General features: G+C 35.8%; 5 protein-coding genes and 1 pseudogene across 5 annotated transcripts; 4 read left to right on the top strand and 2 right to left on the bottom strand.

The window, feature by feature from the left end:
- Positions 1-1,021: 1,021 nt before the first annotated feature.
- On the top strand, positions 1,022-4,041 carry LOC120208398 (putative casein kinase II subunit beta-4). Its single transcript, XM_039207683.1, has 5 exons — positions 1,022-1,533; positions 1,999-2,217; positions 2,896-3,005; positions 3,100-3,265; positions 3,745-4,041. The coding sequence occupies exons 1-5, from the start codon at positions 1,299-1,301 to the stop codon at positions 3,873-3,875; spliced, it is 861 nt and encodes a 286-aa protein (XP_039063614.1). The 5' UTR covers positions 1,022-1,298; the 3' UTR covers positions 3,876-4,041.
- Positions 4,042-6,207: 2,166 nt separating this feature from the next.
- Positions 6,208-9,354, top strand: LOC120208397. Its single transcript, XM_039207682.1, has 3 exons — positions 6,208-7,457; positions 7,838-8,099; positions 8,706-9,354. Exons 1-3 carry the CDS (start codon positions 6,361-6,363, stop codon positions 8,895-8,897), a joined length of 1,551 nt encoding a protein of 516 aa, XP_039063613.1. The 5' UTR covers positions 6,208-6,360; the 3' UTR covers positions 8,898-9,354.
- A 1,075-nt stretch (positions 9,355-10,429) lies between these two features.
- Positions 10,430-11,189, bottom strand: LOC120208359 (60S ribosomal protein L37a-1-like). Its single transcript, XM_039207650.1, has 4 exons — positions 11,108-11,189; positions 10,750-10,838; positions 10,593-10,673; positions 10,430-10,503 (listed from the first exon to the last, which is right to left on the bottom strand). Exons 1-4 carry the CDS (start codon positions 11,178-11,180, stop codon positions 10,459-10,461), a joined length of 288 nt encoding a protein of 95 aa, XP_039063581.1. The 5' UTR covers positions 11,181-11,189; the 3' UTR covers positions 10,430-10,458.
- A 2,989-nt stretch (positions 11,190-14,178) lies between these two features.
- LOC120208395 (probable serine/threonine-protein kinase PBL19) lies at positions 14,179-20,176 on the top strand. The gene is made up of 6 exons (XM_039207680.1): positions 14,179-14,549; positions 14,880-15,140; positions 15,226-15,348; positions 15,444-15,832; positions 17,409-17,416; positions 20,100-20,176. Exons 1-6 carry the CDS (start codon positions 14,205-14,207, stop codon positions 20,168-20,170), a joined length of 1,197 nt encoding a protein of 398 aa, XP_039063611.1. The 5' UTR covers positions 14,179-14,204; the 3' UTR covers positions 20,171-20,176.
- Positions 20,177-20,269: 93 nt separating this feature from the next.
- Positions 20,270-22,787, top strand: LOC120208477 (annotated as a pseudogene).
- Positions 22,788-22,992: 205 nt separating this feature from the next.
- Positions 22,993-23,694, bottom strand: LOC120208396. The gene is made up of 2 exons (XM_039207681.1): positions 23,325-23,694; positions 22,993-23,225 (listed from the first exon to the last, which is right to left on the bottom strand). The coding sequence occupies exons 1-2, from the start codon at positions 23,677-23,679 to the stop codon at positions 23,131-23,133; spliced, it is 450 nt and encodes a 149-aa protein (XP_039063612.1). The 5' UTR covers positions 23,680-23,694; the 3' UTR covers positions 22,993-23,130.
- Positions 23,695-24,808: the final 1,114 nt, after the last annotated feature.

Genomic DNA, 24,808 nt, shown 5'->3' with positions numbered 1-24,808 from the left:
AAAATACTTACTTTTCATCACATCCGACCCGAAGGGATTCAAATTTAATCCGGTGTTTTCCTCCTCAATGTCTCTTTGCTCCACAATTGGCTTCTCATCAACCTTAACCGCTTCGACGACATCTTCTCTTTTCCTCTTCCCTAGCTCCTACAATTGGAGAGTATAAACCTATGTATTTCCATCAATTCTCACCATTTTTTGGCTTAATGGTTACATTGTCCAAATATTTATATTCTTCTATTTTCCTTAAGTTTCTTATTAATTTAGTTGTTCATGTCCCGAACAAAATCTATTTGGTGTATTCTTATAAGTTCTAATTTAGTTTCACATAACTTAAAAATAAAATATTATTATAAATCAAAATTTCACTTTTAAAAAAAAATCAAATTGATACATATTATGATTTATTATTTCAACAGTCAGTCCCGTCACAATTTAATTGATTATTGAAATATTAAATCAAGATATGAAATTATTTTGAAGTTGAGGGATCAATTTGTCCTATAAGCCGAAAATAAAGAAATAAATCTACGGGCCTGGTACGCCGATTGAGAGTGAAATTGGTCCGATAAGTCATGTGGGTGAAAAAAATTAGTCATCTTCAAAATTAATTTAGAATTTATGGTAAATGTTATTGTATAAGATAAACCCTTCAAGGACACATGACGAATTTAACTAAATAATATTTTTTTATTTAAATTTATTACATAAAAGTGACGAGTTCTAATAAAATATAAATTTTTATTAAATTTTATCATGTCAGAATAACAAATTTTAATAAAAACTTCGACATGAAAAGCTTCAAATCATTGTAAAAAATGTCGTAATTCAAAAAAAAAAAAACACATGGTGTCTTGTTTTAAAAAAAATTATGATGTTAAATTGGACAAAATAATTAGTCCACATGCGATATTGGGGCAAAATTGCGCGGATTGAGGCCTCGCCCATGAGAATCGAAGAAAAGTTTCTAAAGCAATAAAAAAGATCTTGCAGGAAGGCAGCAGCACCAAGCAAAGGGCAAGAAAACAAAGAGGGACAGAGAGAGAGAGATCACCTTGAGGAGCTCGTGTTTCTCTCCTCCTTATTCAGAAACCCTAGTTTTTTTTATCGTCTTCTATCAACCCCTTCAGCCCAATACCCCTTTCTTTCAGCTGTCATCCTTATCCAATTCTCCAAGAAAACGTCCGTCATTTCCACCTCCCACAATTAGATGCGCCTCCGAAAAGTTTTGTCCCATTGACAGCAATAAAGTTCGGAGCTCTCGGGATTTGGGTGGTGAATATTAACAATAAGAAGCTATGTACGGTCATAGGGATCGAGGAGGAGAGTCTTCGAAACCGGAGCTAGTTGGAGGAGTGTTGGATCGGAAGCGCTTAAACGATACGCTGGACAAGCATCTAGAGAAGTCGTCCCCATCCACTTCGAGGGGTTTCAGCAGAAAAGAAAAAGAAAGATCATGTGTTCCTTCAACTTCCATTGGTAAATTCCAGGTTGATCACCGCGATTCAGGTCTCTCTAAAGCCAAATGTGATGGTTAGTTACTTATCTGTCACTTCTCTATCCTCATTTCTCCTTGATTAATCTGCAACGAATCGTGTATTTGCTAAGGCCCAGGATGCATTCGCTTATTTTTCGAGTGAATTTGATCTGGGTTTTTGAGCGTTCATCCGCAGCTCTGAGCTGATATGTTTGCGTATTTGCATGTGAAAAGTGTTTAAATGGTAATTCCATTGTTAAACATGATTGTTAGCACAGTTTTGTACTCAATCTTTTGCATTTACAAAGTAGGTTGTTTTTAGGTTTCATTAAATTATGCCTGTGTTTCCATATATGAATGTTTGGAAATTTGATGCATTGCCAAAAATTTGTTCATTTCTTTCTTATTTGATGCCATAGTACGCTTCATGTTTTGTTGCATGTCCTTGTAAGCTATCATTGGATTTTTAACTATTAAATGTGAACTTCTCAGTAATCCGTTGGTATTGTCCTTGATTGCAGAGGAGTCTGAAATAGAGAGTGAAGAATCAGATGTCAGTGGTTCTGATGGAGAGGACACTTCTTGGATATCGTGGTTTTGCAATTTGCGCGGCAACGAGTTTTTCTGTGAGGTTGATGATGACTACATACAGGATAATTTTAATCTTTGTGGGTTGAGCAGTCAAGTTCCGTATTATGACTATGCGCTCGATTTAATATTGGATGTCGAATCGTCCCATGGTAAGCCCTTTTGTATTGCTATATTTGATTTTTTGACTGATATGATATTCACTCTTGGAGCTGCTACTATTTTCCAAATTCAGACTACTCTTTGACAGATGTTTTTACCTCTTTGATTCATTAGTCCATAAATGATCTATTTTGGGTATTCAGGAGGTTCAGCCAGGAAAGAATTTAGATTGGTAGGTGAAAGTTCTGTGGGAGCCATCCGAGTTTGGTTTGGTTAATTATGACCCACCTTCAGATGAATGTTGGTCAACCCTGAAACTCACCAGAAATAAATTTAGTAGTCTGTAGGAAGAATGCACAACCGTATACAATGTGTTTCTTTTAAAAATAAATAAATAAATAAATTTACTTTTGAACATTAACATCAGAAATGTTACTCTAAGTGAATTGAGGAAATATATTATTGCAGCAGTTCTTCAAAGATTGTATTTCATACAGCATTTGTGACTGTGGCTTGCAGTTATAATGTTTTTATTGATATTTACCTGCTTTTTTCTGTTTTTTATTGATTATTTGCATCATTCCTGTGATGTGTTCCAGTTTGCTTTGAATATCATGTTTTGTTTCTTTTTTAAACTATCCTACTTTTGTAGTTTTGGTTCTATCAACTCGTCAGCCATCCATACACATTGATTCTTGCTACTAAGTAGACATCTTTGGGTTATATAGGTGATATGTTCACTGAAGAACAGAATGAATTGGTTGAATCGGCAGCTGAGATGTTGTATGGTCTTATACACGTCCGTTACATATTAACTAGCAAGGGAATGTCTGCTATGGTAAAATTTCTGTAATTTATTCTGTTCATTCTTTTACTCTCTGTTGGCTTTTTCATATCCGTTTTACAAAGTTCTACTTGTAATCCTATTTCAGTTGGAGAAATACAAAAACTATGATTTTGGGAGATGCCCAAGAGTTTACTGCTCTGGACAACATTGCCTTCCTGTTGGTCAGTCAGATATCCCTCGTTCAAGTACCGTGAAAATCTACTGTCCAAAATGCGAAGATATTTATTATCCTCGATCCAAATATCAAGGCAGTATCCTTTCTATTTCATCCACAAATTTACTAGTTTTTACAACTAGAATACTTCATAGTTTAATTTAGTTTTTACAACTAGAATACTTCATAGTTTAATTTCTCTACTATATTACACTTGTGACAGCTGGTGCACATCTCTTCTTACATCTTACTGAAATTAATCATAATTCATACTTGTCTTTTTAGCTATCGTCTTGTACATGAACTAATTTCAACAGATAATTGAATCACGTAGATCGTATTTGTCATCGTGTTAATTATATCCTAGCTAAATCAAATCTTGGCCTTCTAACACATTCTTACAACTATTTTTGGGGAGAAGCTAGTTTATGTTCTTAAATGCCCTTTAATAATGTATCTGGGTTTTATATCTTTCTTGTTTGGGTAGGCGGAACCAAACATTGGTATGGTTTGTTGGTTTTTTCTACTTCCTTTTACCAGATCATGGATGTGCTTAAGTTTCTTGACATTAACAAGATATCGATGGAGCTTATTTTGGAACGACATTTCCGCATCTATTTCTAATGACGTATGGACACCTAAAGCCACAAAAGCCGACACAAAACTACGTCCCTAGAGTTTTTGGCTTCAAGCTCCATAAGCCCTGATGTGATACAGGAACAACTGCAAGCTGCAAGCTGAATTGAGATCTCCTGTTGTGGGACGGTGGCAATTCTCGCTTACCCTGGTGCTTCTTTCACTGCAGTGAATTCCCTAATATATGAGGTGAAGTGTACAAAATAAAAAATAACAATTGCTAGGAGGATAGGTATCAGGTATGTCAAATGTTTTAAAAAATGAATTATGGCTTGTTAGTTGAGCTCATCATATGTATTCATGTATGTATGTATGTATGTATCTACTCTAGAGTTTATTAATTCATGAACTGAACAAAGCATTTGTAAACATATCTGGCTTTTGAAATCTATTCACCCTCTTTCTGCGGTTGCTTTCTGCTTCCTGGAAACTTCCCTCTATGTACATAGGCCTAGGATCATAATCAAAAGGCAAATTGGAGGGACACAGCCCAATAAGTTTGCCTTAGATGATAGCTTAACTCGTCATTGTAACTAAACAATCAGTGTTTAAAACACCGGATGAAATTATCTTCAAACTTTTAGTAGTACACATGAAAACTTGAAGATAAGACTAGGTTTGTTTGTCTACCGGTAAAAAGCTCAATACTCGTTGAAATCCAACCCGATTCTACTCCAAATATAATTGAAATCCATATGATTATCCAAGGAAGAACATAGTTTGGCCTGATTATATCATTATTATACGTAATGTCTTTTCCCCTACCTTTGATTATGAGCAAGTGGGATGAACTTTTTGACAACCATGTTATGTTGTCATTAATTAAACACCTTGGAGAAAAAGAGGAGCTATTGTACTTGTTGCCTTCAATAAGTAGGCATGTCATTGTCGAATGAGTCCCAAACTTATGTCTTTTATTTATAGGGTCCCAAAAGGGGAGCTAATGTACTTGGACTATTGAGGAATTCAAAGCTTTTAGTTTGATATTTCCTTTTCTTCAAATTTTCAAAAGACAGCGGCTCTTATTAAAAAAAAATTAAAAAAAGGGGCATTTTATTGTTCAAACCTATACGTAGTCTACCAAATTTTATAGTCATCCAAAAGCCCAATTACACTTTTCACTTAAAAATAAATTTAATATTTATTAGATTTTATCAGATCCAATGTGCGAATGGACAAAAGAGTTTTACGAAAAATATATAAAAGTTAATTCAATAATACCATGTATGGGATGATAAACAAGTTTATGCTCAATTCATCATTTTGATATCTGATTTTTTAAGTGATTTTTTTAATTATTTTATTTAAGTATTATATAAAAAATAATTTTTTCATAATTTTTATTTTTAAAAAATTAAATAGTCTTAACTGTATTAATATCTGATTAATTAATAGTATTGTTTAATCAGAAATGAAAAGAAATTTCTGTTTGTGAAAAAAGAGAGAGAGAGAAACAGCTGTGCATGGATCGGGCCCAATTTCATTTTAGTTGGGACAAAAAGGGCTTTTCGATTTCCTCCTGCTTTCTAGTAATGAAAACTGAAAAGAAAGGAAACCGTGAGGCCTTTTAGGTAATTAAACACCTGAGAAGGGGAATATAAACGGCGCTGATTTTGGTGATGGCGGCTAAAGGTACGAAATCATTATAGACACGTGGATTTATATTATTGGTAGATTTGAACAGCCACTTTTGGAACAAGTCCCGTCCTTTTGTCGTTCTCCGCAAGTGAAAGCGCGCATCGATGGTACGAAATCGAGAATCAGAAAGAAAGAAAAAAAAACAGTTTTTTGGATAATTTTCTTAATTATTTCTATTTATATATAAAAAAATCCAATACAATTCTTGGCATCGTGATTTAAATATCTTCAAATTATTCAATTTGCTCAAATCTAAGATTCAATCAATTTAAAGATTGGTTTCGTACCGAAACGAAATACCACATATTTTGTGTCCTTAAAAAAACTTTGATTAAATCACTATTTAACATTTTAAAAATAATTTGTTAACAAATTACACGGAAGAAACTTTTAAAAATAAATTATTAATGAATCAAATAATTTTATATTAATCATATAACTACTATTAAAAGTATATATAAAACAAGTAATTGCTATATATTTTTAAACATAGAATTTCTGAGGATGTGTAAATTAAAAAAGAAAATGTTCATGATTATCCTTATCAAAATAAACAGAAAAAGAAATAAAATAAGGAAAATAAGGGTAAAAATAATAAAATTCAAAGGGTAATCAGAGATAAAAAAGCAAAAGAGAGCGATGACCGATCTGACGGTTTATAATGAATCGCTGAATTGAATAGCATAAACTCCACGCTCTTTAAAATGGTTTTTTATATATTACACAAAAAGAAAAGGAAAATATTGCCTCCAAGAAAAGCTTTTTCTAGATTGAAGAACAGAGAAAATTACTCCTCCACGCACGAACAAAGGCAGAGGAAAACCCAGGAAAAGGAAAATTGAGAAATTTTCATTTCATCGAAAGAAAGCAAAACGCAAAAGGGTTCAATTTTGGGGAATTCATTTTTCCATTTATTTAATGCATCAGAAGAAATCGGAAGTTCAGATCGGAAAAGAAAGCAGCGGCGTCTCTTCCGATTTTAACCCCAAGCCTGCAGCCGTTCATCACCATCTTCCGCCTCATCAGCTGCAACAATTCAATTACCACCACAGTTTAAATCAATTTCCCGATACGACAGCGGCCAAGGCGACGCCGATTTCCGTTTTCCCTCAGATAGTTATCCATAGCCCTCCGCAAGATGACGCAATTGCGCCCGCGCCTCCTTCCTCGTCCCCTTCGACTCCTTACAAGAGACCCCTTTTGACCCAGACGCCTTCTCTCGCCAGAACCCCAACTTTGTACCGTTTTACGACGCCCCCACATTTCAGTTCCCCAAACACCACTTCTTTTTTCTCCTTTTCCATTGCTGCTAAATCTTACGTTTATCGAATTCTCCGTCGTTTCAAGAACTTGCGTCTTCTCCGAGTTCATTTACGCTTAATCCTCCTCCTATCTCTCCCTTTTTTCTACTTCTTAGTTTCGCATCCAAGCCACTCCTTTTTACTCAACTTCCTATCCGCTTTCGCTTTCTCCGCTGCTCTTCTTTTCTCCCTTAACCTCGCTCTCCCTCGCCTTCCTTCTATTCGCTTGTTCTTAGCACGTTCTTTTCCTATTAAGCTCAAGTCACCGTCTCCACTCTCAAGGTCTCATTTGCCAGTATTTTGGTCAATTGGTTCTCGGTCGAAATCTGAAAAGCGAGCAAACTCGGGGTGTTGGGTTCAAGTTTATAGCAATGGAGACGTTTATGAAGGAGAGTTTCATAAGGGGAAGTGTTCAGGGAGCGGTGTTTATTATTATTACATGAGTGGACGGTACGAGGGGGATTGGGTGGATGGGAAGTATGATGGCTACGGGGTTGAAACGTGGGCTCGAGGAAGCCGTTATCGTGGTCAGTACCAGCTGGGTCTTAGGCATGGATTTGGGGTTTATAGGTTCTATACAGGAGATGTTTATGCAGGAGAGTGGTCTAATGGGCAGGGGCATGGCTGTGGGATTCATACCTGTGAGGATGGAAGTCGATATGTCGGGGAATTCAAATGGGGAGTCAAGCATGGACTCGGACATTACCATTTTAGGTAAGATAAAGATTGGTTTGTTCTTGTTTTACTTCATTTCAGGTGTATGCTACGAATAATTTTCGAGTTTGTAGTTGGTGGTTTTGAGATATACTCTTATTTTGCTTAGTTTCTCGGTGTCCGACTATTTACTGTTTGATGTTTTCACAAATGCTTTGTTGTACTATTAATTTTTGGGGATGTATTAGTGTGTAGAATTAGAAATTGGTTTAAATGAAGATCAAGCAATGTATTGAAAGTGTAGTAATATTATGTTTACATGAATCTTGCAATGTGAGGGTTGCCTTTTAGTTCCAGAGAATTTATTAGCTATCTGATTAATGATGATGGTATTGTCTTTTACTAATTGTGGTTTTGAATGCTTTGATTTTCTTACTTAGGAATGGAGATACATATGCTGGGGAATATTTTGCGGACAAGATGCATGGGTTCGGCGTCTATCGTTTTGCAAATGGCCATCGCTATGAGGGTGCTTGGCATGAGGGTAGGCGACAAGGGCTTGGAATGTATACGTTCAGAAATGGGGAAACACAATCTGGTCATTGGCAAAATGGAATTCTCAATGTCCCAAGCACACAGAGCTCCACATATCCTGTGTCACCTGTAGCTGTTTACCACTCAAAAGTACTAAATGCGGTGCAGGTACATAAGCTTTTTCTAATTTTGACTTTTAATCCTTTTAAAATATCAGTGAAGAGGTATTTGGTGTGGTAGGTGATATTTTTCCACTTTGCCTATCATTCATTTGGATGGTCTCATGTTATGGTCTTCTCAGCTTGTTTAATTTGGCATGGCAGGGAAAAAAACAATTGCGTCGTCTTGTGTGATTTTTTATATTAAATATGATCATCCTATGTGAAATACCAGGGTGGCAATCTACATTTAGATATTGATGAACCTCTTTTAGCAATTCGAAAGTAATGAGAGGAATCTGAGTTTCACAACTATGTAAAATTTATCCAGGAGAGTCCTAATACCTTTTAAGATTTATCAGAGGCTTGTTTTGTGGCATGAAAGATAAATAACTGTGAGGATGGAAATTTTGTTAATCGAATGATTAAAATCCATAACTACTTTGTACTCTGTACCATGATCGTTGGATTAACAGTTTCTCTGTCCTCACACTTTTCCATCGTTAATACCTAGCAAAGCTACAGTAATAATTGTTTTTATGTGATAGCACGAATCAACGAAAGCTATGAAATCTCATCAAGACTAATTTTATTGATTTATTGGTTTTATGAGCAGGAGGCTCGAAGGGCAGCAGAGAAAGCTTATGATGTGGCCAAGGTAGACGAGAGAGTGAACAAGGCAGTAGCTGCAGCTAATAGAGCAGCAAATGCAGCAAGAGTAATAGCAGTTAAAGCAGTTCAAAAGCAAATGCATCATAATAATAACAGTGACAACATTCCCATCTCTATGATGTCAACGGCTCATTAATAACCTTCTAAAACACATGAGAATTGAGATAGCCTCGAGAACGGTGGCTTATGGGACTTACTTTTAAAAATAGGTTTATATTCGATACTACTATCTTGTTACGGTCCTCGATCTTTCATCAAGAGGCTGTAATTTGTCATGCCTGCGTATTCCATGGCATGGGAAAGGAGACGTCTAAATAGTATTCAATCCTTTCAATATATATATTTTTTTTCTTGAAAAAGTAGATATTATTATGTACGTCCTACGAAGAATTTCCTAGCAGAGAAAGGGGATGGAATGATGGTGATGGCACCATCAGATAAAATAGCTGCTGCTTTTCCTGTGTGGGTGCAGCTTTGTAGATATTATGTGATAATATGTAGGTGGTAGTAGGAAAGGCAGGTGAAGCCTCATCCAGCCAGTCAATGTTTGTTGTGAACTTGATTGTTTGTTGCAATGCATTAAATCTTGCATGTTTCGTTTCGTTTTGAGACGAATTAGGTAACTAATCAATTATTATTTAAAAAAAAAAACTAGGTTGTATATGTGCTTGATTTTGAAACCATCTAAAACAAGAGAGGTACTCAAATTAATTATATGTTTGGCATTTCCACCGAGGCATTTACTCGCCTGTTTGGATGGTATAATCAGAACAATTTTGGGACAGATATAGAAAGGTACACCAATCAAGCATTATCCACTTCGGTCACCTACGTGGTTCTATCACCCATCGACCATGATGAATATGGATAAGGTGTACCTCTACTGGCTTGATCCTTCTTATCTTTGAACGGATGGGGAGGAACAGTTTGACTTCATAGTGGGTAACAAAGCTTCGACAATATTTAGGGATGATTTTCAACTAATAAAGAAAATAAAGATATTTCTACATATATCAATAAAATTGTTGATAAATGAGAAACTTTGACAATCTTTGGCAAACGTGAATAATTTGAAGGTATCGTTCCCCCCCCCCCACCCCCACATTTTATACCAAATTGTAATGAAAAAAAAGTAGAAGACTAATTTCTTTTTTCATAAACAAGCGTGCACCTTTCTTAATTTTGTTTTAGTCCATGTACTTTTAATTTTTTTTAATTTATTCCTAAAAAAACATAAAGAAAATAAGGAAAGTTGTCCACACCTTTGCCAAAGATTCAGCTGCCGACCACTTTACATGCACCGAAGAAACGTCCCTTTTTCGCCAATTAGACCAACATCATCCCTAAACCCTCAATTTTTTCCCAACCTCCATTTCCCCTACTTGAGCCGACATTCTTCAATGCTACAAAGAGAATAATAACTAATTTGCACGGTGATGGTCGGCAATCACACGGCGAGCCATAAACAGAATTCATGCAACCTTCAGAGGTTACTAACTCGACCGAGGCAAGGAAAACAGCACCCCATAAAAGAATGCTGCAATATACGTAACCATCTTCAACACCAAAACTGCTTCAATTGAGTCGAGAGATAAAAATACCCAAAAAGGTTAAAAACACGTTCATGAAACACTACGGTTAAGTTCCATATATCAAGAGGGAAAAAGACAGAATCAAATCAACTCTCGGTCTGCTCTCTAAGCCTCCGAATAGTACTCCTGACAGTCGCAGCACTTGCAGTGCTGCATCCAAACGAAAACAATGAAATGTAATTAGATGGATAAACAGCAATTCAAGCAAATATGCTCGCAAAAAGGCCATACAAACTTGCTTCAGTGTAAGCACCTCCAGCTTTCACTTTGCCGCAGTCATTGCATCCCCAAATGCCAACAGCTTTCCTCTTCACCGCATACTGCATTGATTCATGTTACATTACATAAGCAACCAAATGATCTCAAACATGTAGGAAACCGAGCGGAGAAAGCTACCTTTCCGCATAACTCGCAGAAGTACTTGCTATGCCGACTGACCTCCATCTTCTTAATCTGCTTACGCAGACTCGCACCGTAACAGGTACCAGAAATTTACAAAAAAAAATGTTATCGACATTCTAGATGCGCTAATCCACAGCCATAACATCCAACAATCCAGTTTTCAGCCACACCATGCAAGTAAAATTTGGAATTAAGCAAATAAGCTATTGGACCTCTATTAACAGTATTAACATTTCTCATTCTGTAAATTCTAATGGCATTTCAACTCTACAACACAACAGATTAGTCCACATATGGTTCGTTCTTCATCTAACAAAAACAAATTATAAATCGAAAGGAACAGTGCACATACCATACTTCCCGACAATACCGGCCTTCTTCGTCCTCTTTGTCTGCATAAAATTGAAGAAGTGAAGAATTAACATCAGGTACCAAATTGGGCATACGAAAGATAATAGATAATTAACAAGTTCGATGTATCGCAATAATTGGGCATACCAGATTATAAATCCAGTTTTGATGATTTTTCCGGTGAACTGCAAACGACGAGTGGCGAGCGGCGCGTGGACATCACGTTCTGGTTATGATCAAACCCAAACGGACCAGCGGCTGGCGCGTGGAATTCACGCGCCAGCGAATTCCACGCGCCAGCGAGACATCCGGCGGTTGGAATCCTCTTCAAGCAAAGTTGTGTTTGTTTCACAAAGATTAATGGCGAGGCACCATCTAAGACCATTAGATCAAACCAGATCAAAGGTCCCAATAGTTTGTGTTTCTTTCGAAATGATTGGTTTTGTGACACCATTTAAGGCCATTAGACCAAATGTTATCAAAAGCTCCTAACAATTTGTATTTCTCTCATAATGATTGCTTGTATGGTACGTTGAAAATGTACATCCTCAATCAATAACCCAATAAATGAAGGGCCCCACCATATATCTTCCCAAAGAAAAAAAATGTATCGCAATAAAACAATTAGTTGATTCATTTTACAAATAAGAACTTTCTGTGGTAAATTTGGGAAATAATCGGAAGCAATACAAATTCAGCTAAAGAAAATCGCACCATTTTGGAAACTCTGTAGATAGGGGTTGAAATAGGCCAGATTGATCTACAGGGCCTATTATATTGTCTACATAAAATTTGGTCTGACTTGATCTATTTAATAAAAATACTATGTTCAAGTTTTTTTAAAAATCAATTAAATTAAATAGACTAGACTTAGGTTTATTAAAAAAACTTTATAAGACTGATAGGCCGACCTATATATATATATATATATATATATACTTATCATAATGGTGTCTACTTTATAAAATGCGCCTAAGTTAGAGTGACTTAATAGGGATTTTATTCTAAAATTAATGACTAAATTGAAAATATTTAGTTAAATTATAGGGTCTAAAAGATAATTAACCCTAAATCTAATATATAACCTTAAAACTTATTCAATCTCTCCCCCTCCAATTATCTCTCACGAGCGGATCCCTCATCATTGCTTTATTTGTTTTTTTAGTTATATATCTATTACAAACAAAGAGAAATAACAACAAAAGTGGAGTATGGACAGAGTATGGGCGGCAACAGCATTTGATGGGTGTAGGCGTCGGGAACAACAATGTATGGTGTTGACCTTGAGTACTGTGTAGGTATGGGGATAAAAATTGGTGTTTAATGTGAAACATGTTTTTAAAAAGGCTATCAGGCCTATCAAGGCCAGGCTTTTAAAAAAGACAGGCCAAGTTAAAAATAAAAGGCTGTGATAGGCTACAGGCCAGGCTCAAGCCTAAAATATTTAACGTAGGCCAGACTCAGGCCTTTTTAAAGCTGGCCTGGCCTGACCTATTCCCACCCCTGTCTGTAGATACGCGGAGTAAAAAAAAAGAAATGAAATCCCACTCGCAAAGCGACGATGCGCGGCGAATCGAATGGAAAGGAAGTATCGACAATATATACGCTTAAAATTATTTACCCTAGAACCCGATCCCAACGCCAAACTAATATGGACCACACGTTACCCGACTCATAAGAGTAACAAGTGATAAACTGATGATGATGATAATAATAATAATATATTTTTATTAAATTAAAATGATTATAAAATATTATATATTCTAAATATTATTCTCAATCATGATAATAATAATATTATTATATTTAAAAGTAAACTATTTAACTTTTATTTTAGTTTCAATTATATCTCTAGACAATTAAATCGATAACAATATAATGATGTGGTTGTCGTATCAAATAATATCATTTTATTAAAATTATTTGATGTGACAGCCGCGTCAAATTAATATTAATTTTGTTAAAAATATAATACACTTTTAAATTAGCTAGGAAAAATGTATTTTTTATTAAATGTTTCTAACAACATGATATTGTTATGATCCTCTATGGACATTAAAATAGTTGTACCAAATGACATCATTTTGATGTAAAATAAAATCATATCATTAATCGCCAGTCATGTTAGGTACTATTAACAATTTAACGACTCAATAGTATAATTGAAACATGAAAAATAAATTCATTATTATAATTGGTGAAATTAGAAATTTAGTGGTATAAACAATATTCTATCCAAAATTCAGTGATGCCAGACGTAATTTATCTATTTTTATTCAAAATAGTTAGTTTTATCCCTCTTATTTATGCATGTATCAATGTGATATAGTGGAAATGCGTAGTACTAAGTTACAATTGTGGTTGCAAATGTTACAATATTTATGCATGTATCAAATTATTAATGTGATATTGTTATTTATGCATGTATCAATGTGACATAGTGGAGATTCGTAGTACAAAATTACAGTTGTGGTTGCAAATGTTACAATATTATTCATTTTTTAAAACTATGTTTTATGTTGCAGATGTAGTTTACGATATCAATATCACATTGATTTAGAAAAAAATTTATGATACAATCGTTATACTATATTTCGTCCGCAATTTAATTCATATGGTAAAATGTTGGGGGTGTCGTCGATCACATAGGGTAAAATAGATATTTTGAGCCTCAACGAGGAATTGTTCAAGAGATTTTAGGAATTAAGGGTTATAATTGGCGGGGGTTTATGCTGTTCAATTTGATGGTCCGTAGCTTTTGAAAGATTAGAGAATCTATGGGGAAAGCATGAATGGGGATGATGAAAGAAACGGGATTTTGTGCAAACTCTTTTGACAATGAATTATTGATTTTTCTCGGCTTTAGTCTTCTTGCTTTACGTTTACATATTTCTCTCTGTAGAGTTGACGGTATTTTCTTTGCCTTTTTTCCATTGCCCGCTGGTTTGGAATCTCATCATCGAGTTCCTAGTGCTCCTGCTTCAACTTTCCATTGTTTTATGTCATTTAAGTGTGTTGATAATACTATTATTATTATTATTATATTGAATTTTTTTTGGTAGTAGGAGAACATCTTCTATCTCTTTCGCTATCCCGCAATGAAGTGCTTTCGCTATTTCAAGGACAAGTTTAGAAGCAAGGGGCAAAGATCAGCCCCAGATTCGAAAGAAGAAAGAACATCCAAGGGATATTCAGGGACTGATCGGACCATAAAGTCATCATTCCTAGCAGAGCCTCCACGGAGATTGACCTCAGCAAAAGCACACAGTTTGAGGGTCTTCTCTTTCTCTGAGCTTAAAGAAGCCACCCGTAATTTCAATCCGCGACTTAAGATTGGCGAAGGAGTCTATGGGAGCGTCTACAAAGGTACAATCAAGCCTGCTGATGGGAAGGGAGAGCCTTTAGTGGTAGCTATTAAGAACCTTAAAGAGAAAGGTCTTCAGGTATGCCCTTTTGCTTTGTTTGGGAACATAGAGAAGTTCGTTTTTTCCCCACTCTACCTGCTCGAAAAATTCACTTCCCACTATATTACTTAAAGCTTTTCTCGTGATCATTTCATGCTGGAGTTTGATATTACTTATGCAGGTAATAGGTAGGTTAACAACAGTTTTCTTTTGCCATTTTGACAAAAAAGCTTATTGACCAAAAATCAAGTAACATCCGCAATAGCTACTGTAACTACAGATTAGTACTATGTATATACTACCACCCACCCTTATATCCGATCTTTCTTGAATGGTAACTGAGATATGACTTATGTCTGATCCATATAGGGAAATTGGGAATGGTTGGCGGAAGTTCATTTTCTCCCAGTTCTCGAGCATCCGAATGTCATCAAACTCATTGGATGCTGTGTTGTCGATGGAGAAAGAGGCTTCCATCGTCTTTTGGTGCACGAGTTTATGCAAAATAAGAGCTTAGCAGATCATCTTTTCAATCACGACTTCCCACCTCTTTCTTGGAAAACTAGATTACGAATAATACTTGGAGCGGCACAAGCATTAGCATACCTGCACGAGGGTTCCGAAGTCCAGGTTCTTTTCTAAAACACTGACTATGTAATTTTTTGTTGCTCAACAGACTGGTTTCTAAATCCATGGTTTGATAATAATGCAATAGGTCATATATCGAAGTTTCAATCCCTCCGATGTGTTATTGGATGAGAAGTTCAATCCAAAGCTTTCGGACTTCGGGTTGGCAAGGGAGGGGCCAATGGCTGGGTTTACGCATCTTTCAACAAAAGTTAGTATTTTTATTCCGTGGTTAGGGTAACATGATACATGCTTTTATGCTGTTGTTTAGCATGATAATAACAAAGTTTTATTACTTTTGATTAGATTATGGAGACTTTTGGTTATGCTGCTCCTGAATACATATTGACCGGACATGTATCATATAAGAGTGATGTATGGAGTTTTGGTGTGTTGTTATATGGGATACTTTCAGGCAGGCGGGCCATAGAAAGAAGCCGCCCAGCGTCTGAGCGGAAGCTATTGGAATGGGTGAAACGGTTCCGTGCTAGCCGTAAAAGGTTTGGATTTATAATGGATCCTCGACTTGAAAATCAGTATTCCATTGGTGCAGCTCGTGAAATTGGTAAGTTGGCAGATACTTGTTTATCAAGAAGTCCCGAGGATCGGCCCAAGATGAGTGAGGTGGTGAAAAGATTGAAGCACATAATCCAAGTTCCAGAGGAAGGAGGCACCGAGAAAATGAGGAATCATCCTGTGGCATCTGAAATAGAAACAGCTGCAACAGTGCCGGTATCTTTGAAGCCGCTGAGGACTTACGTTGCAATGGAAAGAGAAAGAGTTGAAGACACAAATGAGTTACGAGCCATTAAATATTCATTGGAGAGCTTGTTAAAAACTGAAAGGAAGGGGAAAGCTCTATTGATTATTGAATCAGACTCAGCTACTGCAGTTAAATGGATAGAGGATCATGAGTCCAGACCCAGGAAGCTGTGCGGTATGCTCATGGAGATCGACTCTCTTATTTCTCAAGCCGGGACTGTTGTTTTCAAAATTCTTATAAAACAAGCGAATCCCATTGAAGATTGTTTGGTGAAAGATGAAGTTGTAAGATCTTCCAAGTGTGTGCTTGGTGGTAAAATATAGGTAGTAATAGTATTCGAATATGATATGAAAAGTGATTGAAACAGAGTATCTATCTATACTTGTATGGATTAAAATCATATATAGAATAATTGAAGTATTATCAAATGCTTCTTTGGTAAAATCAGAGGTGTACGAACCGTGATTTCAAGGCACACGAAATAGGATTAAGCAATATCAGTAGAACCAATGTCTAGGATCGAACCGGAATGTTCACCGACGGATTAACTTATAAATGAGATGGGATAGACCACAAGTAACTTGAGTTCGACTTGATCAAAGTTCGATCAATACTCAATTTGAATGAGTTCGACTCGAACTTGAATTTAACTCGAGTTTTAATGAGTCTGAGAATTTTTTGAGTTCGAATTTTTTAAACTCCAGTTGAGTTTCAATTTTTTATTTTGGGTTCGAGTTGAGATTAATTATTTTGAACTCGCAAGTTTTCAATTTGAGTCGAGTTCATCTTTAAAACTTCTTGAATTAAGTCAAGTTCAATAATAGTCGAGCTCGACTCAACTCTTGTACATCCCTATATATATATATATATATATGGGAGTTAAGATCCACTTACACAATATAAAACTTTTTAGTTTTACACAGATTTAGGACCATTAAACAAGTAAAAATAGATAGATGATTGCTAATTGTCTAACTAATTATCTAATGATTATTTATTATTTTAAAGAGTTTTTAAAATATAACATTTTAAATTTTAATGATTAAAAAAAAGAACTCTAAGATATTTAACCAAATAAAATCTTAGATAAATTACACGTTTAGTACTTAAATTATTAGTTTTAGTTTTTTTGGTACTTAAACTTTTATTTTTTTTCAAAATCATACCTAAAGTTTAGTTTTTGTTTCATTTTAGTACTCAATTTAAAAGCTAACGTTAAGTTTTGGAAAGATTAAGAACTTAGGTATTAAAACGGGCCAAAACTGATATATTAAGTACTAAATGCGTTAAGTTTTTAACTACGGGTATTAAAATGAAATGAAAACTAAACGTTAGGCATGATTTTAAAAAAATTAAAAATTTAGATATTAAAACGGACCAAAATTGATATTTTTAATACTATGTGTGTAGTTTACCCTAAAATCTTTGTACTAATGCAATTACTTCTTCAATTCTTCATATTCACAAAGAGGGACTTTTAGGATTGTCAACGCCGTTTTTCGTCCAGGCGAGGGAAAACAAGTACTGACTTAGAGATTTTTATTTGAAAATGTTTTGACATGTGAGGAGTCGCCATCAATCATTTAAGGTGCAATTGGAACATCATAAAAACAGTGTGATTTTAATAAAAAAATTATTTTTATCAAAATACTAGGTTTTAGGGTATGCGAAAATCCAGAAATCAGGTTCGAGAGTCGGTTACGTGTGGGGAAGGATTAACACCCCCTACAAGTGCCCAAAAAGTGGTACCTAGTTGATACCCTATATTTAAAATTGAAAATTTTGAGTTCGAATTTCATTTAATTTAAAAATCATTACGGATGCAAAGTTGAAAAGAATATTCATTTATTAAAGCCAATAGCATTCACCCCCTAGCATGAATGCGGGAGATCAACTATTGTGTCAAATAACCGAACATTGTCTTAATTTTAGAAATCGTGATGCGGTCTTAAAAAGGATGTCGACCTATTTCGGGAATCACCAGTAGTCACCCCTTGAGCATACTTGCGGGAGATATACTATCGAACCCCTAATAAGTGAACATTGCCTTAAATTTTAAAATAAAATGCAATCAAATAAAATTTTTATTAATCCTAATTAAACTAAGGATAGATTAAGACTTTTTCTAACTTAAAGTGTAAAATTATGAAAATTAAAGAACCTAAAGGCGTAAAGCTAAAAAAGTATGCTCTAATATTATTCCTATTTTATTTTAATCAATTATCGAATCGAATAATTGAGATAGTCCCTTGAGCATTTAGGCCAAGGCCAACTCGAATTATTCCCTAAATTAAAAGAGCTAGATTGAAATTTAACTAAAGTAGAGTTTCTAACATTAACTTAAATTAATTTTAATCAATATTGTAATTCGAATAATTAAATTGGAACATCAAGCAAAAGCGATGAGCAAATTAGAATTCTCTTAATTTAATGACTAAATATGAATCGAATAATAAAAGATTATGGACTAAATCTAAAAATGTGATCCATCAAGGACTAAATTAAAAGGATACAAATATTAAATACAATTAAAATATAAAAAAGGGACTAAAATTAAAGTACTAAAAAGAAGGGTAAAAATAAATACTAAATAAATAAAATAGTAAATTAAAATAATGAAATTAAATTATTGAAATTAAATAAATAAAAAGTAAAGGGTAGAATTTAAAAATGCATAAAATTAAACAAAAAAATAAAGAGAAATAAAATAAATGTTAGCATTAAATTTTAATATTTAATCCGGATCGTAAATATACGAGTCGTATCCCGGATTAATATTGAGAGTGAAACGGTCGTACGAGCGTTATTTTTCATTCGTTCGGAATTGTGTACTTTTATTGGCTGTAGTTCGGATCACAAGGGGTATTTTTGTTTAACGAAGGATGGTCCTGTGTATTTGTCTCGTCATGTTGTTTTTGATGAGTTAGTTTTTTCATTTGCTACGGTTGGTGATATGAACTCTAATTCGGGTCCGCCTACATATTTTAATTCAGATATTTTTGTTGTGCCTGGGGCAGTGGACTTGCTTCAATCTTTACCTTTGTGTGAGGGGTCGTTGGGTGACGTGGCTGGGTCTGAGGGAGTGGTTGCTCCTTTGATTTTTGGGGAGTCTAGTGGTGTTATTTCTGTTGGTGAATCAGCAAGGGATGATGCTGACACACGCATTGACACTTTGCCATGTGATCATGGTGCTTTGTCTACACCATTGGTGAATGAAACTGAAACTGGCGATGATGCTATGAGTAATGCGCAAGGTGGTACTTTAGTGCAGCCGGCCTCGCCCGACTCTGTTCGTGAGAGTGGTCATTTGCTTGGGTCTAGTGCAATTGATTCGCTGCCATTACATTCGAATGTGGTGGTCAATAATCACCCTATGGTGACTTGTGGCAAGGCAGGGGTGTTTAAACCACGTGCTTTTCATACAATTGAAGAGAGTAGAATGGATGTTGAACCAGTGACTATTCGACAAGCTTTGGCGTCTCCTAAATGGAAACAGGTTTTAGAGGAGTATGATGCTCTTCTAAAAAATGGTACGTGAAAGGTCTTACCGTTACCTGAAAATAAAACTGTAATTGGTTGTAAGTGGTTGTTCCGAATTAAGAAAAATTCAGATGGTTCTGTAGCTCGTTATAAGGCGCGTTTAGCAGCAAAGGGGTTTACTCAAGTTTGGGTCATGATTTTCGTGATACGTTTAGTCCGGTTGTGAAGGCTTCAACGGTGCATGTTGTATTAGCCTTAGCTGTTCAAAATAAGTGGAAGTTAATAATGCATTTCTTAATGGTGATTTGTCTGATGATGCTTTTATGATTCAACCACCAGGGTTAGAACAAGAGTCTGTCAATGGCGAACATCTTGCCTGTAAATTGCAAAAGACAATCTATAGGTTGAAGCAGGCACCTCGAAATTGGTATGTAAAGCTTCTTGATTTCTTTTTTAGTCATGGGTTTGTTGGTACTCAAGCTGATGTGTTGTTTTCTATTGAACGTGATGGTACTTGATGTGTTTATGTTGATGATGTAGTTATTACAGGTTGTGATGATTTTGTTGAGGAAACTATTGGTCTCAAACAATGTCAGAATCTTTGAAGAGGTAGATGCCACACGTTGAAGTGGGAAGTAAGAAAGATCACCCTAGTTCCGGTGTCATAATATAATATGTTAGCAACCCAAATAACATCTGATATGTTTTTACCTTGGTAGGCATCCAAAATAAAGACACAAATGAGTTACAGGCCATTAAATATGCACTGGTGAGCTTGATGAAAGGCTGAAAGGAAGGGAAAAGCTCTGTTGATTATTGAATCCGACTCGGCCACGGCAGTTAAATGGATAGAGGATCATGAGTTCAGACCCAGGAAGCTGTGGGGGGTATGCTCAAGGAGATTGACTCTCTTATTCCTCAAGGTGGGACTGTTGTGTTCAAAGTTCTTCTAAAAGAAACGAACGCCATTGAAGATTATTTGGTGAAGATGAAGTTGTGAGATCTTCTAAATTGTGCGCTTGGTGGTAAAATGTAGGTAGAATTAAATATTGATAAAGGGATTAAAAAAAACTCCTAATAAATTTGATCAAAATAAATTGAAAATAAGGGAAGGATAGAATGAACTATATTGGTACTGACGACGATAGTAAAACTTAAATTGTATTGATGCTGGTGACAATAATCGTGGTTATGAATTCCAAAGATTGATTTTGGATTATCGATTTATTGGAAAGAAAAACAAGTTACAAGGATTCGGCCTTGTAGACTATAATTGACATTTATCCGAAGTAAAATTATAGTATTGATTTATTTTAATTTAATAATTATTTATAATCAATATGCTATTTATATATCTTCATATTTTTTTCACAAGTGTAATTTGTAATGTTATTCAATAAATTAACTATTATCTAAGCTATATAATATATCTATATTGGGGATAAGACATATGTGAGAGTATAAGGAAGCCAAAGAATTATTGAGAAAAAATTACAAAAATTTATTATTGGATGATCAAATTAATTAAGATGTAAAGTTGAGAGACTAAATTATAAAAAAAAATGTTATCATAAAGAGGAACTGAAGTTACATTGGTATTTTATAATAGTATAGAAACATGCTAATTGAATTTGATCAAAATTAGACATAAAATGAGAGAAATTGAAGAAAAAATTAAACCATATAAAGTTAAGAGATTAAATCGGAAAAAGAAAAATATCATAAAAATAAAATTTAAAGCCATATTAGTATTTTGTTTGCCATTGTTAATCATCTTTCTTCGGTGATTCTACTTTTCATTGTTTTTTGACATTTAAGTTTATTGATCGATATGCTGTTGTTTTGCAGTTCTTTTTGTTTTTGTTTGAGCTCTTTTAAACATCCGGCAAAGTGTTTCCACTATTTCAAGGACAAGTCTAGAAGCAAGGGGCAATGATCAACCCCTGAGTTGAAACGGGAAAGGAGATTGGAGTTATTTTCGGGGCCTGACCGGATCACAAAGTCCTCATGATGAGGCACAGTTGCTTCTCCAAGTAGCATACCGGAGTTGTACGAAGCAAAAGCTCCAAATTTGAGTATCTTCACTTTCTCGGAGCTTAAACAAACCACTCGTGAATTCAGTCTGCAACTTAAGATCGGCGAAGGCGGCTTCGGGAGCATCTACGAAGGTACCGTCAAGCCAGCTGATGGAAAAGTAGATGAGCCTTTGGTGGTTGCTATTAAAAAGCTTAACAAGAACGGTTTGCAACTATGCCTTTTGGCTCTGTTTGGAAACCTGGAAAAGTTTCATGCAAGGTTGTAGCTATGACTTTGGCTTCATAGATGTGTGTGATCCGTATAGGGACATAAGCAATGGGTGGCGGAAGTTCAATTCCTCGGTGTCGTCGATCACCCGAATCTCGTCAAGCTGATCGGATACTGTGCTGTCGATGGAGAAATAGGAATCCAGCGTCTTCTGGTGTATGAATTTATGCAAAATAAGAGCTTAGAAGATATTCTTTTCCGTCGTGTATTCCCACCTCTGTCCTGGAAAACAAGATTACAAATAATAATTGGAGCAGCACAAGGACTAGCATATCTGCACGAGGGCTTAGAAGTTCAGGTTCGTTTCTAAAACAACGAACTATGCATTCTTTTGGGTGATATTCAGATTATGTGCATCTAAATCTATGGTTTGATAACAATGCAAGATCATATACCGAGACTTCAAAGTCTCCAATGTGTTATTGGATGAGAATTTCAACCCGAAACTTTCGGATTTTGGGCTGGCAAGGGAGGGATCAATGGCTGGCCGGACGCATGGTTCGACCGCGGTTTGTGTTTTTCATTCTGTGTGGTTTGAATAACATGAAACTTCCTATTGCTTGTTCATGATGATTTCAAGGTTTACTTACTCGTGATCAGGTCGTCGGGACATACGGTTATGCTGCTCCCGATTACATCGAGACCGGATATCTAACCGATAAGAGCGATGTATGGAGTTTTGGGGTGGTATTATACGAGATACTTTCCGGAAGGCGATCCCTGGAAAGAGGGCGTCCAAAAGCAGAGCAGAAACTGTTGGATTGGGTGAAACAATTCCCTGCTGAAAGTAAAAGTTCTGCTTAGTAATGGATCCTCGACTCGAAAACCAGTATTCGATCAGGTCGGCTCGAGAAATCGCTAAGTTAGCAGATAGTTGTTTAGTAAAAAGTCAGAAGCAGCGGCCCAGGATGAGTGAGGTGGTGGAGAGACTAAAGGAGATAATCCAAGTTTCGGAGGAAGTAAACGCCGAGGAAATGGAGATTCCTCTCGAGGCGGACGAAAGAGACGAGCACTCGAATAACCCGAATAACGGAGTATCGGAACCATGGAAGAGGCGGATGGCACCTAGCGAAATTGGGAGAGCATGTAGAAGGTGCAAGTAGAAGGAGATTGACGATGTTGCATAGGGCTAAAGTGCCAGCCCTTCATTAGTGTAGTATAATGGCCTAGCCAGTTATACTAATCACTGTAAAATATGAATTTTTGTTATCGGTAGAACGATGATATTTATTTATCCGATGCCATTCCCCCCTTTATAAACATCCAAACCCTCAACCATCAAACCCCAGAAGAAGAAGAAAAGGAAAATTAAATACAAAATTCTCTCAAAGTTCTTTACTTTGTTTTGTTTACTCAAAATTGACACAACATTACTGGATTAGGCCACAGCAACTGTGCCGGTCCGTACAGTTTTGTTAGTGGCAGAGTTCTGTGCGTCTGATTTCCTTAGAGATCTACCGGATCTCCGGTTCTTCTCTCTCGCTTCATCGATCTCAATCTGTTCTTCTCTGCACTCTTTGCTGCAAAACGGTGTATTCCCTCTGACAAAAAAAATCAAAATCAAAATCTTCCATTTTAACTAAAATCTCAAATCCAAACACGATTCAATGAATAAAAAAAAACGATCATCATCGACTAACCTGTACATGAAAATATCGGAATTATGGAGCGATTTTCGGCAAAGAGAGCATGCATCGAGGTAATGGGCATCGCACTGATCTTGGCAGCCGGAGTAATAATAATAATAATAACCCGACATGATTCACTGGCACCGATTGATTTGTAACAAAACAATACAAAGAGAAAAGAAAAGAATGGACGAAGCTGCAAATTTGCAGTTCGAGAAGGAAGAATGGCTGTGCCTGTGAGAAGAACAGAGAGGTAGAAGCAGTTCAAGGCTTCAAGCTTGGTTGCTATATTTAAAGGATACGGGGCCTCGAGACTTTTTAAAAGGGAAAGCTTTGACTTGGGGCAATCAAGTACTACACGCTCCATTATATAAAACCTACATCCCATCTTTAATTACACGTGTTATACTTTCAGTGGAGTATTAAGTGATTTATGATGCGCTCCTGTGTTACGCTATTTCAATTCCCCTAAAAGTTAGTATTTGATATTTATTTTTTAGTGGTAATAATTTATGACTAAGAATAAAATTCAATATTTTTTTTGCGTGGTTTTCAGTTGAGTCCTCCGTGTGTGGGTATTTCTAGTACACTGTACACCCCATGAATTCTCTTTTTTTTTTTTAAATTGCTTGTATTATCTTTTCTTGGACACTTGGCCATGGAAATAAATTGATATGTAATTTTCATTTTACCAAGTGGTATGCAATAATCGTTTGGCTTTGAGATGCTGCTTTTCATTAATTGCTTACTATTCCAGGTTTAGTTAACCTCATTGCTCCATTAAGTTGCCAATGAGTTTCACTTCGTTAGTTTCATTTATTATGATTCATTGAACTCAACTCTTAAACGGTCCATAGATCGCCTCGGATGGCATTTGTTGATTAAAAAAGAACACATTTAATTACGTTGTCTTGGATGTCATTTTCAAGTACACATAAGTAAAACATGTAACAAATGTTTACCTTCGTGCCGTCTTTGGTTGTATTCATGCATATTGGCCGATAGATTATGTCGCAATTCTTATGCAAATCAGCTGCCCTTCCTTTGTTTTCGCATCTGATTTGATTGACAGCGAACCCACAAAATTAAGTGAATAATGATCATTGGTGATGATAATATTTTTCAAGTTTATGGGAAATAACAGACGAGATGGGAAAATAAAATCATTGGGAGGACTGATTAGCAATTATGGCGGGACAATATAGAGTCCGCAATTATTTTGATTTTCATAATATAAAATGGGGAAATTGTGTGGGCGGTTCACGATTCTTCCGGAGAGGACTTGGACCACTTGTTTTATTATTACTACTATTATTTTTGTCCAACTAGGAATTGAGTAATAATGGGGAAAATAAAATGCAGCCGGGCTTGGAGCTGAGTAGACGTAGGCCCCACCTTCCCAAACAGAAGCATTAATGATGGGGCCCGCCTGATGCATGGTCTCGCTGGCCCTTTTCCTAGGTACCTGTCCCCTGGGCCCACGAAAGCTGCCCGTG

Source organism: Hibiscus syriacus, unplaced genomic scaffold (genome assembly GCF_006381635.1).
Source record: "Hibiscus syriacus cultivar Baekdansim isolate YM2019G1 unplaced genomic scaffold, ASM638163v2 tig00016563_pilon, whole genome shotgun sequence".
Lineage (NCBI taxonomy): Eukaryota > Viridiplantae > Streptophyta > Magnoliopsida > Malvales > Malvaceae > Hibiscus > Hibiscus syriacus.
This window is presented reverse-complemented; position numbering and strand designations above follow the sequence as displayed.